General features: G+C 41.6%; 1 protein-coding gene across 6 annotated transcripts in view; it reads left to right on the top strand.

Annotated features, from left to right (window-relative positions):
* Positions 1 to 15,730, top strand: part of CACNA2D3 (calcium voltage-gated channel auxiliary subunit alpha2delta 3) — a 1,184,653-nt gene that overhangs the window by 1,046,374 nt on the left and 122,549 nt on the right. For all 6 annotated transcript variants that reach the window (XR_005210766.1, XM_037798412.1, XM_037798419.1 and 3 more), the window contains 2 exons: positions 8,318 to 8,379; positions 9,348 to 9,392. Coding sequence is in view for 5 of the 6 variants with exons in the window: in XM_037798412.1 (XP_037654340.1) it covers positions 8,318 to 8,379; positions 9,348 to 9,392 (107 nt within the window). In the remaining variant the exon portion in view is untranslated. The remainder of the gene's footprint in view (positions 1 to 8,317; positions 8,380 to 9,347; positions 9,393 to 15,730) is intronic.

Raw genomic sequence — 15,730 nt, forward strand, 5'->3', positions numbered from 1 at the left:
AACAGATGGGGCTTGGCTAACAGCTATTACATCTGACCGTTAATTAAGGCAAGTTGGGTTCCAAATGTGCCAGGCCTTGTTACTGTCCCCGATGGTGATATTCATCATTGTGTGCAGTGAAATGAAAAGTCAGGGACTCTGTTAAAGGAGGGGGTTGAGGCCGGGGTGGGAGATATTAACCCAACCTCGTAAAAAATAGAATGTTTGGCAAGCATTTATTTGTAGAATTTGGGTTTTAAGAAAACTTGGTCCACTCCTAAGAAAATGAAACACATGGAAAACCCTTAGTGGGTATTTTATTTATTATTTACTTACCGTAGTTTTATTTTCTCAAACAAAGAAACTGTTTGCTACCATATCCCTGCCCACAGATTGGAACCTATTAGAAGGAAACTTTTCTGTTCATGGCCCAAGCCAGAGCAGGGCAGCTCTGGGTGGTTTAGCTCTGTTTCTGTGTGTACTCAGGATGAAATGACAGTTGTCCCTTAGCTGCGAGCTTTGGCCAGGCAGTGGAGAAGCTTTGTGGCCAGGTAGCCTGGATGATGAGCACATGGAGCTGATGGTGCTAGTGTTGGGGACAGGGACGCTCTTGGAGTCTGTACCCTGACCTGTCTGGCCTTGACCCGAGTACATATAAATGACCGCAACCCCAGAAAGGGCAGGCAATGGGGTTTGAATGGTGGAGGCCATCTTTCATTAATCCTGAAGGGAAAAAATCCATTCCAAGAGCTTACTCAGCTGAAAGAACATCATTGCCTTCTGTTTTCTGCTCCATTTTGCCTGTGTTGATATGGTCTTTTTCCACCTTTCTTTGGTGTCATGATTTTTGCAAAGTGTTTACCTGAAGAACATTCTTAGTGGTGATCAGTTTGGATTTATCATGGATGAATTTTTCTGCTCAGTCTCAACATGTTGGCATGAAAAAATTTACTTGGTCATGAAATATAAGAATAAAGAATAAAAGATCTGTGAACAAATAATAACTTGAATGTCTACTATACTAGCAATCTTTTAGAGCGTTTTAATACACAGTAATTTATTTAATATCATTTATCCTGTCCTACACTAATTCTTTTTGGAAGCTAGAGCCAGCATGATTCTCTCTACAGAGACAGAGGGGCCTAATGAGGTACCCAAGGGCATATAGCAGTAGTCTTAGAAACAGGATTCACAACCAATTCTCCTGGTAAAAATGTTCCTGGTTAGAATTCGCTGTTGCCCTTTGATAGTGGTCGTATTGTTTTTCTCTCCTTTGGATGATATATCTGTGTAGATGTGGCTATATGTGCATGCTGGGGGACTGGACAACGTGGAAATTGGGGTGTTTGTTTGTAGGCCATGGTGTGTACTATTTTACAAATCAGATTTGTGCTCTTAGGGTATGTTGCAAGTTGAGGCCAAGCCCACAGAAAATTATTTCTAAATGAATACAATATGAAGATGTTATTTTATTTCTAATTTCACTTGTAACATTGTTATTTGGTGAGTTTCATATTACACTTGAATGCATGTCTATTAACATGATATGAGATGCCTTCATGATTTCATCTTGAATGCATTTGAATATAATAGCACTGGAAATGTAATTTGTGTTCTTAAATTTTATAATGCAAAATAAATAAATCTTGGGGGTGGTAGCCACATTGAGCATATTGCATTGATTTCTTTGGATTTCTTTCAAACTAATTACCGACTTCCCACTACAAATCTAGGACCTCTTTCCTTGGCAGCTCTTATCTAGATAGATCTAAACCCTCCATACCCAAGTCATCCTTATTTCTTCCACCTCTGTGAAGCGGGTAGTGTGGGCAGGTCTGTGGAGAGCTCTACCTTCCATCCTTGAGGAATATAGAGCCAGTGTCCAGGTCCTCTCTGTGCAGCTCTCCATCTGGGCTTTTGTAACCCTCCCATGGTCACTAATCAGCGGGACTGTCCAACAGAACTCTCTGCAGTGATAGCAGCATTCTAGGTCTGTGCTGTCCAGTGCAGTAACCGCTAGCTCCATGTGGCTGTTGAGCATTTGAAACATAGTTGTGCAACTGAAGAACTGAATTATTAATTTTAATTGAAATAGTCACATGCAGCTAGCAGTCACCTATTTGGAGGGCACAAGATCAAAGCAGTTGAGGTCTGCTGCCTTTCTCCAGATTCCAGTGCACTATCACTGACATTCTACAAACTGAATGGTTGGTATATTTTGGTTGGATGATGCCCTGTGCCCCTCTCTGTCAGCTCTGAGCATGCTGAAAGGATGAGCCTCTCTTCTGTGACATGACTGCTCTCTTCAGCCTTCCACCCCAGGCTGTTGCATTCGCTTCATCCCAGTATACCCACCATCTAGCACATAATGGGTTACTGATAAACATGGAAAGAAGGGAAGGAAGAAGGAAAGGGAAAGTAGGTAAGAAGGAAGTAAGAAAATTGGGGTAAGGGAAGTCTGGGTGGGAGAAGGTGGAAGGAAGACACTTCAGAGAAGCTCTGTGGTCTGTATTACTAAGCTGAAAATCTGTACCGAGGTGAGTTACATTGATAGTCACAGAAATCATTCACACTGAAAGAGATGTCAGTGCTTGAGGTGCCTGAATATTTCATGTGAAAGTATTCTGGGGTAGTTTGGGATGACCGTTCTCATTACAATGAAGTGATCTGCTGTTTTGCTGATTTCCCAAGCCACTCTCATTATCTTGGGGTCACTGTTCCCGGAGACTTGGCCAATGTTGGCATGTTGAGAAGGATCTCAAGGAACAGTAATCTTCTCTGGGTCTGTTCCATTCCTGGGAGGTGAGTAAGGTACTGTTTTAATCCTTTAGAACTCTATTTATCACTGGATTGTCATTTACAAGGACTTGCCTAGATAATAGGACACAGTTGACTGGGAGTATGCAAAAGGAACTCTGTGTTAGTCTGTGTGATTCCTATCAGGGAATTCCTATCAGAGATTCTTATCAGGGAGCCCTGGAGCATTGGTAACTGAATGGAAGTGAGGAGCGCTTCGAACTCAAGAAGAAGTATGTGGATGACTTTTGAGGACTGTATAAAAAATTTCAAACCCCATGAATGGTGTTTGTATTTTCCACACACTCTCCCTGGGACTTGGGTTTCACGAAAGCATTTTCTGTCCTTGTTTTCCTTATTAAATTAGCACAACTGACTTGAATCAGAATATAGTGTTATGGTTTGAAATGTTGAAAGAATGAAATAGATGAGCATGACAAATGTCTCAGATTCCATTTGGAAATGAGGAAACTGGGGGAAGACAGTGGGACTTGCTGAAGTAATAATGTTTTCTCTGATAAAGGATGAAAAAAGAAAAAAAATATATGTGTAACAAAATGGAAAATGAGCAAATGGAAGCTAAATTTCCATTTGTGGAAGCTATTTATATTTGTTTTTCTGAATAGAGCTGGTCATAGGATGCTCTTAAACATTTTTATTTGAGATTGTATTTTTGTCCTTGTGTTTTTATTTTGTTTGTTTGTTTGTTTTTGCATTTTCAATCATTCTCATGCCTAAAGGATTAATCTGATGCACCTACTGGCTTTGGTTGCTGATCTCCTCTCATTCTCCTCATCTTTTACTGATCCAGAGGCCCTTTTCCTGGTGCTTCTTCTGCAAGGCTTTTAGCATGGACTTTCCATATCATAGATTTGATCCTGTCTCTTCTCTACTTAAAAATCCTCAGTGGCTACTCATTGCCCTTAGCAGAGGTCAGGAAACTTTTCCTGTAAAAGACCAGATAGTAAATATGTTAGACTTTATGGGCCATACACTTTCTTTTGCAACTACTCAACTGTGCCATCATAGAGAGAAAGCAACATAGACAGTATGTAAACAAAGCAGTGCATCTGCATCTGTGTTTCAGTAAAAATTTACCAAGAGAGGCTGGATTTGATCTGCATGCCATAATTTCCCAACTCCTGGCCTACAGGCTGCTCTTCAGATGCCTTGGCCTGATATTCAAGATCTTTTATCATTTGACCCCACCTTGCACAACCAGGTCCCCTTCTCCCATTCTTCATAAGCCTCAGAACACATAATGGTCTTTGGAAAGGCTCTATCCCTTTGCCTATGCATTTTCCTCCATTTGAATTGACATCTTTCCTTGGTTCTTACTTCTCCTATAAGTTGGACATCAATTTCTTACCTTTCCTTTAACACTCAGCCTAGAGCTTGGCCCTGAGAAGGTCATTGAACAAACGGTCATGAAGTTGACCCACCAATGGAATTGACTGTGCAAATTCTGACCATAAAGAAGTATTTTAATTCATACGTAAAATTATTGCAAATCCACATGTGCTATGGGAAGCCAGGGGCCAGGGATGCTAGAAAAGAAGGGGTCAGGGAGTAGCCAGCAAAAACACAACCAGGTCAAAACAGAGCACACCAATTGCAGCCAGGCTGTCTGGAATCCTTTGACAACAACCTCATGTCCCAGACAGGGGAGTAAGGGAGGAGCAAGGGAAGAAGAGTCTAGTTTGGGACATCAGGACCAGGGAGAGGATGCAGCCTGCTGGAGGGAGATCAGAGAGAAGCGCCTGCATGATTAATGGGATGGAGAGACTGACTCATGAGGAAAGATTAAAGCGCTGCAAGGAACTGGGGTACGGGACCAAACGGGGCAGATGATAGCAGTCTCCAAGTATGTGCATTGGATAAACACCCGGGAGGGAATAGCTAGCTTCACTAGGAAGGTGAACACAGAGGTTCCATCAGAGGGTAAGAGGGGAACTCAGAAAGGGCATGGGTAGCAGAGGGGAAGACCTTTCTGATGAAGGAACTCAATGAATGATGGATGGGCCAGGGGAAGCTCTGGGCTGTCAGAACCAGAAACACCATGGAAAGGTCACCAAGCGGTGATTCTTTCAGAGAAACTTCTGCTTTTATCCCATGGATCCCCACAGCCTGCTGCAGCTGTTGACCTTGGCCTGAGAGGTGGCTCGGTGTTATTCTGTGACTCCCAGAAGGAAGGGAGAAAAGGAGGGGGGGAGCTGCACTGACAGAAATACACACAGAGGGAGACAAACTCACTTTCCACCATCTTGGTTCTTATTAGATACCAGTTCTTATATGTCACAACAATTTTGAGGCCTTTTGCTCTAAAGTCAGTTTTCTGCCAACCCCACTTGATCTAAGCCCCTTCCTGAGTACAGGGCAGACACTCCTCCTCCTGCCTGCGGTGGATCTGAGCAAAATCCCGCAAGCATCCTGGCATCACAGGTTCCTTGGCTGGCTTGTTCCCAACAGGGAAATGAAATGTCAGGCATTTTGGAAGATAAGATTTATTTGAAAAGGCAATAAACAGCTCTCACAGCTCTTAGGCCTTAAGATCAACTTCCTTTGAGTATTCTCTGAAATTTTCTCAAAGGCAAGAAGGAGCAGCATGTTGCAGCCTGACCAGGTGGCTCACATCATAGTGGGTTTTTGACTGCCAGTCTACTAAAGACTACGGAGCAATGGTCCTCAGCCTTGGCTGCACATTAGAATTGTCTGGGCACATTAAAAAAAAAAAAAAATACCCATGCCTAGGTCCTACTCCCAGAGATTCTGATTTATTGTGTCTTGGCTGGGGAGAGGGAGGGTACCCAGCAGTGAATACTTTTTTCTTCAAGTTCCTCCGGTGATTTTAATGTAGCCAAGGCTGAGGACCACTGATGAAGCCTTGGATTTGGGTGTGATTATGAATCATATGGATGTAACTTATCCATCTTTCTCTGGAACTGCTGACTGTAATATCATTTGAAAGTTTAAAAAGGGGGGGAGGGGTGCATTTATGCATCATCTTTGTATTCCGCATGGTGAGGAGCAAGACTGGGCCCTGCCCTTGGGGAGCTTATGGTCCGGAGCAAGGAGGACACTTAGAACCAAATGGATCTGGAGCACTGAAAGGGCACAGTTTGGGGACTATTCCCATTTTGTGTATGGGAGCCCTAGTTAGCTCTAGTCATATCCTGGAGTCTGAAATTCCAAGTCCAAAGACGGAGGGTAAGTCTGTCCAAATGTACATGCTCTAATTAACCTTTGCCCTCAGATGTACGTCCGCAATCAATTGAGAAAGTAGAAATGCTCTTGATAGTTATAAGGATAACAGCCCAAGACCTATATGAATTTCCTGAAGCCAGCACAGCTGTGGTTATCAGGTGAAAGGGGGGGGGTCCCAATATGGTGGAATGCAAGATTCTAAGAGTTTATGAAAAACCATATGATCCATCAATTCCATTCCTAAGTATGTAACCAAAATAATTTGAAAACAGGAGTCCATACAAAAACTTCTCCATGCATGTTCACAGCAATGCTATTCACAATAGGCAAAAGGTCCTAACCCAAATGTCGACTGTTATAGTTTCCTAGGCTGCTTGAGCAACCACCATGAAATGGGTTAGGTTAAACAATGGGAATGTATTTGCTTGTGGTTTTGAAGCTAAAAGAAAATCCAAATCAGGGCATCATCAAGGCAATGCTTTCTCCCTGAAAACTGTGGCATTCTGGGGCTGGCTGCTTGAGAGCCTTTGTCCTTAGCTTGTCACGTGGCAATGCACGTGGCTGCCTCTTCTGGCCTCTCCCTTGTCTTCCAAGTTTCATTGATTTCAGCTTCTTACTTCTGTGACTTTCTCTCTGTCTGAATTTCACTCCACTTATATAGGATTCACTCCAGTATTAGGATTAAGACCTGTCCTGGTTGAGGTGGGCTACACCTTCCTAACAGAAGTAACTGCATCAAAAGGTCCCACTTGCAATGAGTTCACACCCACAGGAATGGATGAGATTTAAGAACATGTTTTTTCTGGGGTACTTATGGCTTTAAATCACCACATCCATCAGCTGATGAATGGACAATAAATGGAACATTATTATTCAGCCATAAAAAGGAATGATGTGCTGATACATGTACAGCATGGGTGTACCTTGGAAGTGAAATAAGCCAGACACAAAAAGTCATATATTAAATGATTCCATTTATACAAAATGTCCCAAACAGGCAAATCCATCGAGTCAGAAAGCTAATTAGTGATTGCCAGGATATGGGGGAAGGGAGGAAGGAGTAACTGTGATAGGCATGGGGTTTCTTTTGGGGGCGATAAAAACACTCTGGAATTAGATAATGATGATGGTTGCACAGCCTTGTGAATATAACAACTGCCACTGAGTCATACACTTTAACATGATTAAAATGGTGAAGTTTATGTTATGTGTATTTTACCACAATAAACAAATAAACAAAAAGTATATGAACATCTTTTGTTTTGTTTTCTTTTTGGTGATTGTGTATTTCTTTTGATGGTGTTAGTGCTTAGGTTGAAGTTACCATCTGTTTTTAAGTAAAATTTTAAAAAGTGATGTAGAAAGATAAATAATACTGGTGGTATGTTGATGTGGCAGAATTGGCGAAGCTGTGTGCAAAGGACTGAAGTTTGCAAAAACTGCCCCCGGGGTCATTGGTGCCCAGCGGGAGCCCAGGGTTTCCTGCACATGGTCTCACTCTGTCTTTCCAGCTTTCTAAAGTTTTCTCACCATCTGACGAGCTTTTGACCCTGACCAGGCCACTTTCTGAGATGGTCTCCTGACTCACTTTGTCACAGCTCCGTGGAGGGAAGTGCTTCGAGCCTGTTCTCATGGTTCCAAGGACCCACCAAATTCCACTTCCCATAACTTCATGCCACTCTCTCAGCCCTCCTCCCTTTCTGTCCACTTCTCTCACTTAGCACTAGCATGCAGCAGTGAGTTCAAAGGCTTTTCACGGACAAAGACTTACAGGATTTCGCCAGGGTTCCTGAGTAGAGAAGAACATTGAGATGTGGATACTTGCAGGCAGATAAAGTCACCTCACAGCCAAGTGCCTGGCTCCCAATACCAGCCTCATGACAGACTGCTTTTCAAGTCTTGTGTCTCAAAAACACATGCATAGAACTTGTTTTACACATTTAAGTTCCTACAGTAATAGTTAAAATAGGAACTGTGAAGAAACAATGATCTGAATATCATTTATTTTTCATTCCTGTTTGAGCCTGTGTTGGCCAGGGTGAGTGACCACAGGTGTATGAATTTTGGAAATATTCAAGTAACATGTTTCTAAAGAGCCATTTGCCCTTTTCTCAGCTTATTCTTTCAAGAATCCTCTGAGTACAAATAACCTTGAGAATTCCTTACCTGAAAGATAAAATGTCTTAGTTGTATACTTCACTGTAAATTTATTTTTTAAGTGTTCTTATCTGATATCTTTATATCAGCTTCTTGCCATGATACATACTGTTTAATGATAATCTTAAATAATTGTGTAAAGGGGTCTCTAACTCTTTGTTTTATTTATAATTTGTCCCAGCTGTAGGCATTCAGATGAAACTCGAATTTTTCCAAAGGAAGTTCTGGACTGCCAGCAGACAGGTAAATTACAATCAGCGTATTGAAGTATTAGCAGCACTTTTATTATACAGGTGTTCACGTTTGGGTACCTGGAGCCTAAAGTGCCAGATTTCCGATGAATGTAAAATGAACTGCCGGCTACTCAGGTTACCTTACATTTCACTGCAAAATAAAGGGCTGTCAGCATGTTAAACACCATGTACTGGGCAAGCAGGGAATTTGCTCCTAGGAACACCTCTAATTGTGAAATCAAAGTAGTGACCTTCCAAGGGAGAAACAGGTCTTTCAAATATTGTGTGCTTTTATGAGATTTTCATAGTGATCTTCTCCTAATCTCATTATGATGCCTGCTATTTCTTTGTGAATCTCTTTACTGCGATTGTGAAGGCCTTTGCATAATTAGTTTATTTTAAGCATATACCTGCCTTCTTTGGCTGAAGGCTCTTCTGCTTTGAAGAATCTAGAAAGCATTCTTTCTCTTTCCTATGTTCTCTGTACTAAGTAATCTTGGTAGTATTTATTAAATGATTCGGCAGATATGACAACTGATAAATTGCTTCTGTATGCGCAATTCTAAACATTGAAATGGTATATCTTTTCTTAAATTGAGACACTTGAGGAAACAATAAACTAAGAATTAATTAATGTAAAGTTAAATAATTACATAATTATTTTTCTTGTTACCAAAAGATTTGAGATCTGAGAAAGATAGCACCGATATTGAATGATGACATTAATTAAAATAGATGGAAAACATCCACATCCAAAACAGTGTTTTATATATCTTTTCCATCACTATCTGGAGTTCATATTGATTTTAGAGAGGGTGAACAAGATTCATTTTCAAGCATTCTCTCTGGATGAAATTTGGAATTATGTAAGAGGCAGTGACCTTTATACCCTCCAGTAGATATGAAAACCCAAGCTACTGCCATAGCAGATGCTGAGATGCCCAAGTAACAAATCTCCCCTCACTTCTTCCCACACAGTGTGCCTCTCTGGATGGCAAATGCTCCATCAGCTGCGACGATGAGGTAAGAAGCCTCCTGGCCTTGTTTCTGCCCTGTCCAAAGGGATGTGACAGATGGTCCTTTCTCACAGAAGGAGTGTCACTATAACTATAAACAGAGCCATATCTGACAGATCGCTCTGGGCCAGTCTCCAAAAAAATCAAGGACATTTGCTTTATTTATTTATTTTTTTTTTTCCTTTTTCCCCCTGGTCAGATAGTTTATGAGGGCTGGAGAAACATGCTTCAAATGTCTCATGGACGGCACTTTTGGAAATCTGACATTTTATAGGAAATAATACAAATTACTCTCATTTGGAGTTCACATTACAATTCTCAAAGTATTCTCCCCATATGTTATCTCTTTCCATCTTCCTAACAACCCAGTGAAATAAGAAGGAATTATTGACCCATTTTGCAGATAAGAAAATTGAGGCTCAGAGTCATTTAAGTGACTTGGTTATTTTCGTGTAATTGAGAGAGCTGAAAATGTAGGAGATGAAAACTCAGAACCTTTCATTCTAGCATAGTGCTTCCCTCTTATTACTCTTTCCCTCCCTTCCTTCCTCTCCCTCTTGCTCCTTTTTCTTTCCCTCTCTCTCTCTTTCTCTCTCATATTTTTGGGAGAAGGAATTTGATTTCCACACATGAGCAATGGAAGATAAAAAGGTACCATTGCAATAAGTCTGTTTACCAGGTAAAAACATTCCATCATCCTCCCTCTGCCCTATCTTGTAGAACAGGCAGATGCACGGTGGCCTCGTCACTTCATTTCTGTCTGTACTCAACATCAGTCAACACATACTCTAAACCTTATAAATAAGCCTATATTCATATTCCTCCCAGGGTACAAAAAGGATTTAAGAAATCTTAATCAATTATAATTTCAATGCAGAAAATAGGTTAGAACCAGGAGGAGGTTAAAACACAAAATGCCCAGAACCTCAGGGTCCTGGCTGCTGGTTTAAAGAGAATCATAATCATTCATTTTGTGAGTCACAGCACCCAAATAGTAAAAGCCAGTCAGCTTTTCGGCAGAAGCTCAACTTTTCCTCATCATTGGATCAAACATAATTTTCCCTTAGTAAAGAGCACCCTGTAACGTTTTATTATCAACACTCATTCAGTAAGTCCAGGGATGTTTTTCATAAGATGGTCAGAACCCCTCTAGCCTCTCCTCTATCTTTGAGATATTTATTGCCATATTGCAGTGCTTGGCTCAAAAACAACACAGTGGGTACAATTACCAATCCCAATTTACAGTAGGGGAATGGAGGCTCAAAGAGAGTAACTCATCCAACTCCTCACAGCTACTAAGTGTTCAAGCCAGATTTTAAAATTGGGTCAATTTGATGCCAAAAGCAGCACTTTTTGTTTTTAATTCAGTTTTATTGAGATATATTCACATACCATACAATCATCCATGGTGTACAATCAACTGTTCACAGTATCATCTTATAGTTGTGCATTCATCACCCCAATCTATTTTTGAACATTTTCCTTATACCAGAAAGAATCAGAATCAGAATAAAAAATAAAAATAAAAACAAAAAAAGAACACCCAAATCACCCCCCCATCCCACCCTATTTTTCATTCAGGTTTTGTCCCCATTTTTCTACTCATCCATCTATACACTGGATAAAGGGAATGCAATCCACAGGGTTTTCACAATCACACTGTCACCCCTCATAAGCTACATTGTTATGCAATCATCTTCAAGAGTCAAGGCTACTGGGTTGGAGTTGGGTAGTTTCAGTATTTACTTCTAGCTATTCCAATACATTAAAACCTAAAAAGGATTATCTATATAGCGAGTAAGAATGTCCACCAGAGTGACCTCTTGACTCCATTTGAAATCTCTCAGCCACTGAAGTTTTATTTCATTTAATTTCACATCCCCCTTTTGGTCAAGAAGATGTTCTCAAACCCACGATGCCAGGTCCAGATTCATCCCCGGGGGTCATATCTTGTGTTGCCAGGGAGATTTACACCCCTGGGAGTCAGGTCCCACGTAGGGGGGAAGGCAGTGAGATCACCTGCCAAAGTGGCTTAGCTAGAGAGAGAGGGCCACATCTGAGCAACAAAGAGGCACTCAGGGAGAGACTCTTAGGCACAGTTATAAGCAGGTTTAGCCTCTCCTTAAAAACAGCACTATACGTCTCCAAAATAACAATATCCTTGAGTACCTATGTGCCAAGCTCTGTTCTCAGTAGCTTTACAGAAATAAACTCATTTATTTCTCTCCATTATCCTGTATAGTTTAGGTCTCTTTTACCAAACTTTCCTATGGCCAACTGTTAGGTTGTTACATTAGGTGACACAGATTCTGATACTGAGAGCCTTACCTAGGAAACCTTCATACAAGTTTGAAAGGGGGACAGTAGGGAAAAATGGACACTATGAGTGAAATACTGAGCATATTCTCGAGACCAGAATGTGCTGGGCCAGCCAGCGGGCACTTTCTATGTGTAATAGATATGTGCTTAGGAGAGCAGAAGCAGCTGCCTCTGTATATGGGCAAGGGAGATACTTGTCCTCCTGATGCCCCACTCTTATGTGCCTAAATTTATTTGAAGAATGACATGGGGATAGAATTGTTCCTTCACTTCCAAAGTCAGCAACAATTTTCAGTATTAGAAGCCTCAGGGGCCTCCCTGTTGGGAGTACAAGAGGGGCTCCATCTGTCTGGTTCAGAACCAGCTTGAGACAAAGAAGGTGCCCAGTGAAGGTTGGGTGGTTGATTGTTGATTAGGTGACAGTTTGGATAGCTGTGTAATTGTTTGGATGATTGAGTAGTTATTTGGATGGATGGTGATTTGGATAGTTGTTTAGTTGATTGGTTGGTTGGCTGTATGGATGGATGATTGAATTGCTTGGTTTGTTGGTTGATTGGCTGGGTGGTTGATTGGTTGGTTGGTTGGTACATTGGAGGGAAAGAGGGAGAAAGGTATGGAAGGAGGGAGGAATTCTTGATTGGTTGGTTGCTTGGATAGTTATTTAGTTGGCTAATTGGCTGGTTGATAGAATGGATGGGTAGTTGTTTGGGGCTGGCTGGTTGTTTGGATAGTTGGTTGATTGCTGGTTGGTTCATTGATTGATTATATAGCTGCTTGGTTGGCTAGTTGGATGAATGGTTGTTGGCATAGTTGCTTGGTTAGCTGGCTTATTGGTTGGTTGGGTGGTTGGTTGATTGGTTGGTTGTAGGTTGGTTGGTTGATTGGTGGATGGATGGATGGATGGTTAATTAAACAATTTGATGAATAAAGACAAAGGCCGTGATCTTTCCACAACCCACACTGCCTCAGTGCATCCTCACATATTAAAAAATAAGTGGGAATGGATCCCCACTTAGACTTTAAAATCTCCAGTATGTGTTTGTTGTCAAATGATTGAGTCACAGACATTAGTTCCCAGGCTCTGAAGTAGATTGACTAGCTTCAAATTGTGGCTCTGGAAGTATTTAGCTTTGTGACCTGAGACAAGTTTATGAACCCCTCTGTGCCTCAGTTTCTTCAACTGTACAAGGGAGGTGGGTAGAAACAGTAATGGTGAGAAATGAATGAGATACTATTTGAAAAGCACCTGGCATGATGGCTGGTACATGGTAAGCACTCAATAAATGTTAGCTATAAACCAAAAAGATATGAAGAATTTTTCTTCTCTGAGAGGAGTGGTTCACCTGGATCTAAACCTCAGACAGCAATGGCATATATTCCTCAGGCAAGTGACAGTTTTTCTTGGGGAAAGATTCCTTCCTCATCTCTGCTAATTATCTCTTTTCAGTGACCATTGGGATAACTGCCATTTGATTGTTATTTAAAGAACTGCATACTTTGAAAATTGAGCCTGGAATTTGCCCTGATTTCTGAACTTGATCCAATGCTCTGATAGTTTGCACTTTGAAACTATCAGCCATTTCCTTTTAGACTATAACTTTTGGCTTCAGGCAACCAATTGAAATTTTTTTAAATGGAAAAGTCAGGCCTGCTTTCTTAACAAGGCCCCTTTGCATCCTTTCAGCAGACTCTTTCCATTGGTCATTCTCCTTTTCACAGCTTTTGATTAAGGTTTGTGAGACCATGTCTCCCCACCCCACTGCCACGTACCCCAACTGTCTTCAAGTGATCAGATTACCATTAAAAGCAGCTCTCGGGGCTTGTTAAGGTCACCTACTTCTGTCTTGTCCTCTGCACTCAAGACGTGGCCCACCTTCCTGAGACTTATCAGACATGCTTCACCTTGGATCTACTCTAGCCATATTGTCTCCTCCAACATTGGACACCCTGGGCCTTGGCAGGCATGTCTAAGGCTGGAGGGTAGAGTCATATGGCCAGGTGTCTTCCTGTTTTGTAGATACAAGTTGCACAAATCCCTGAGCCACAGGATTTGGACAACCTGACTGTGCTGCTGACTGAAGGCTATTAAGGAGTGTCATCCCATTCAGGAGGCGAAGGCTCAGACACTCTTGCATTCCTTCAAGAAATGTTTACCAGGCCCTTCTTATATGCCCAGCAGTTGTCTTACCACTAAGGATCCAATGGGAAGCAGAGTCATAATTGGCCCCTGCCTTCCTGGAGCTTACTGGCTAGCAGGTGACACAAGCATATGCAGTTATCAACTATGATAAGTGCTATGAAGTAAACCAGCATGTGTGGTCAGGAACGGCTTCTCTGACAAGGTAACACTTAAGTCAACTACAGGTAAAGAGGGAGGTGACATTGAAGAGAAAACCTGACAAATGAGAAGAGCTTCACAGACAGAGAACAGCACATGCAAAGGCACTGAGGTGGCAAAGTTAATATGCTCTGAGGAAACACAGTTGGCATTCAGAACAGAAGGGAAGGAGACCAATGCCCACCTCTGGTTTCTATTATTTCCTCACTTCTCTCATTGTCTTCTCCCACTCACAACTCCAACAGTTGCCATCTCCTGGTGAGAGCAGCAGAATTTTACAAAGAGGGTGGAAGATGTGACGGCTCCCTCGTACTGAGCCATTTGGAGGAGGTCACAGGTTTCCAGGTTTGAGGGCAGTGAGCAGACTGAAAAATCCATATTCAAATTCAGCCACCACCCTCTCTTATTCCAAAGGAAGAGATATTAATAGACGTAATTAGACTTTTGAAGGCCTTGTAGGCATTTTCTCTGGCCTCTGGAAGATGACAGGGCTGAGTCCAAGTAGCCAGGTGCCACCATATTCAGAACAACCCAGCTGGAGGGTGAGTTTGAGGGTCATTGAGCTCAGGGCACAAGCACATCTTTCCAAAGTGACCCACAGTAAATGTTTCCAAAGACAGAATTTTGATATCATAGTTGACCCATTATGAAAAGACACAGGAGTTGATATGAAATAAGGATCAATCTGTTCCCTGATTGCAGTATCAGGGACAATATTATGAAACCTGGAGAAAAGGATGCAAAGAGTGGCACCATTGAGTGCCTGAACAAAGACATAGATGTAAGATGTAAGGACAGGTGTAAGAACCCTGTATCTTTCTGTCTATATCTCTCTGTGGTCTCTAGTGAGGACAATACCCAGTACAATACTGAGTTTCTGAGTTGTTTCAAATAATTGCTCAGCCTGTACCAACTGAAACAAACAATGGCATCCCCCAAAATAAATAGCAACCAAGCCACAGCCAATCTGCCCCAAGAACCTCTTGCTAGGAACACCAAAACAACTTCCCTTTCTGAAAAACTCTGTAAAGCTGTACCATAAAAATACTTATAAAGATGACACATAGTAGGTGATCAAGAAACATTTGCTGAATGCTGTGAGCAATACATTCCTGGGGGCTCTCTTAGCACTAGGAGCCATGCTCAGCATATTACAGGCATCATCCCACTTAATCTTTTCAACAACCCTATGAAATAGTTGTCATCACTATCTCCATCATTCAGATAAGAAAACTGAAGCTCAGAGTGTTAAAAGACTTTACTCAAGGTCATACTGATAGCAAATGTCAGAGGCTCTGGTTCTAAAGCTGGTAGCTTAGCCTCAGGGTTAATACTGCCTTCTAGTTAGCAGGAGGGCTGGTACTGTGATTTTTTTCACTCCCAATTATCCCTTTTCAGGGGCTTTCTTATCCGTGGCTGTCCAGTTTACCTTTCCCTATTTACAGGTATATAACATCACACTATTTCCTGTAATGAAAACTTAATGATACCTTTCAGATTTGGTGACCCAGGTCCATGCAGCACGCTCATCCTTGACCTGTGATTTTCTCAGTGATTTGTAAACCAGAATGTTGGCAGTACATATTTCTTTCTTAATGGGGTGACCGTGTCTTTTTATAATCAATATAAGCTTGACATTCAAACTTACCCATAAACAAGTGTAATAAGGCATGTTCTTTGCTGCCAAG

The sequence above is a fragment of the Choloepus didactylus genome, chromosome 1 (genome assembly GCF_015220235.1).
Source record: "Choloepus didactylus isolate mChoDid1 chromosome 1, mChoDid1.pri, whole genome shotgun sequence".
In the NCBI taxonomy this organism is placed as follows: domain Eukaryota; kingdom Metazoa; phylum Chordata; class Mammalia; order Pilosa; family Megalonychidae; genus Choloepus; species Choloepus didactylus.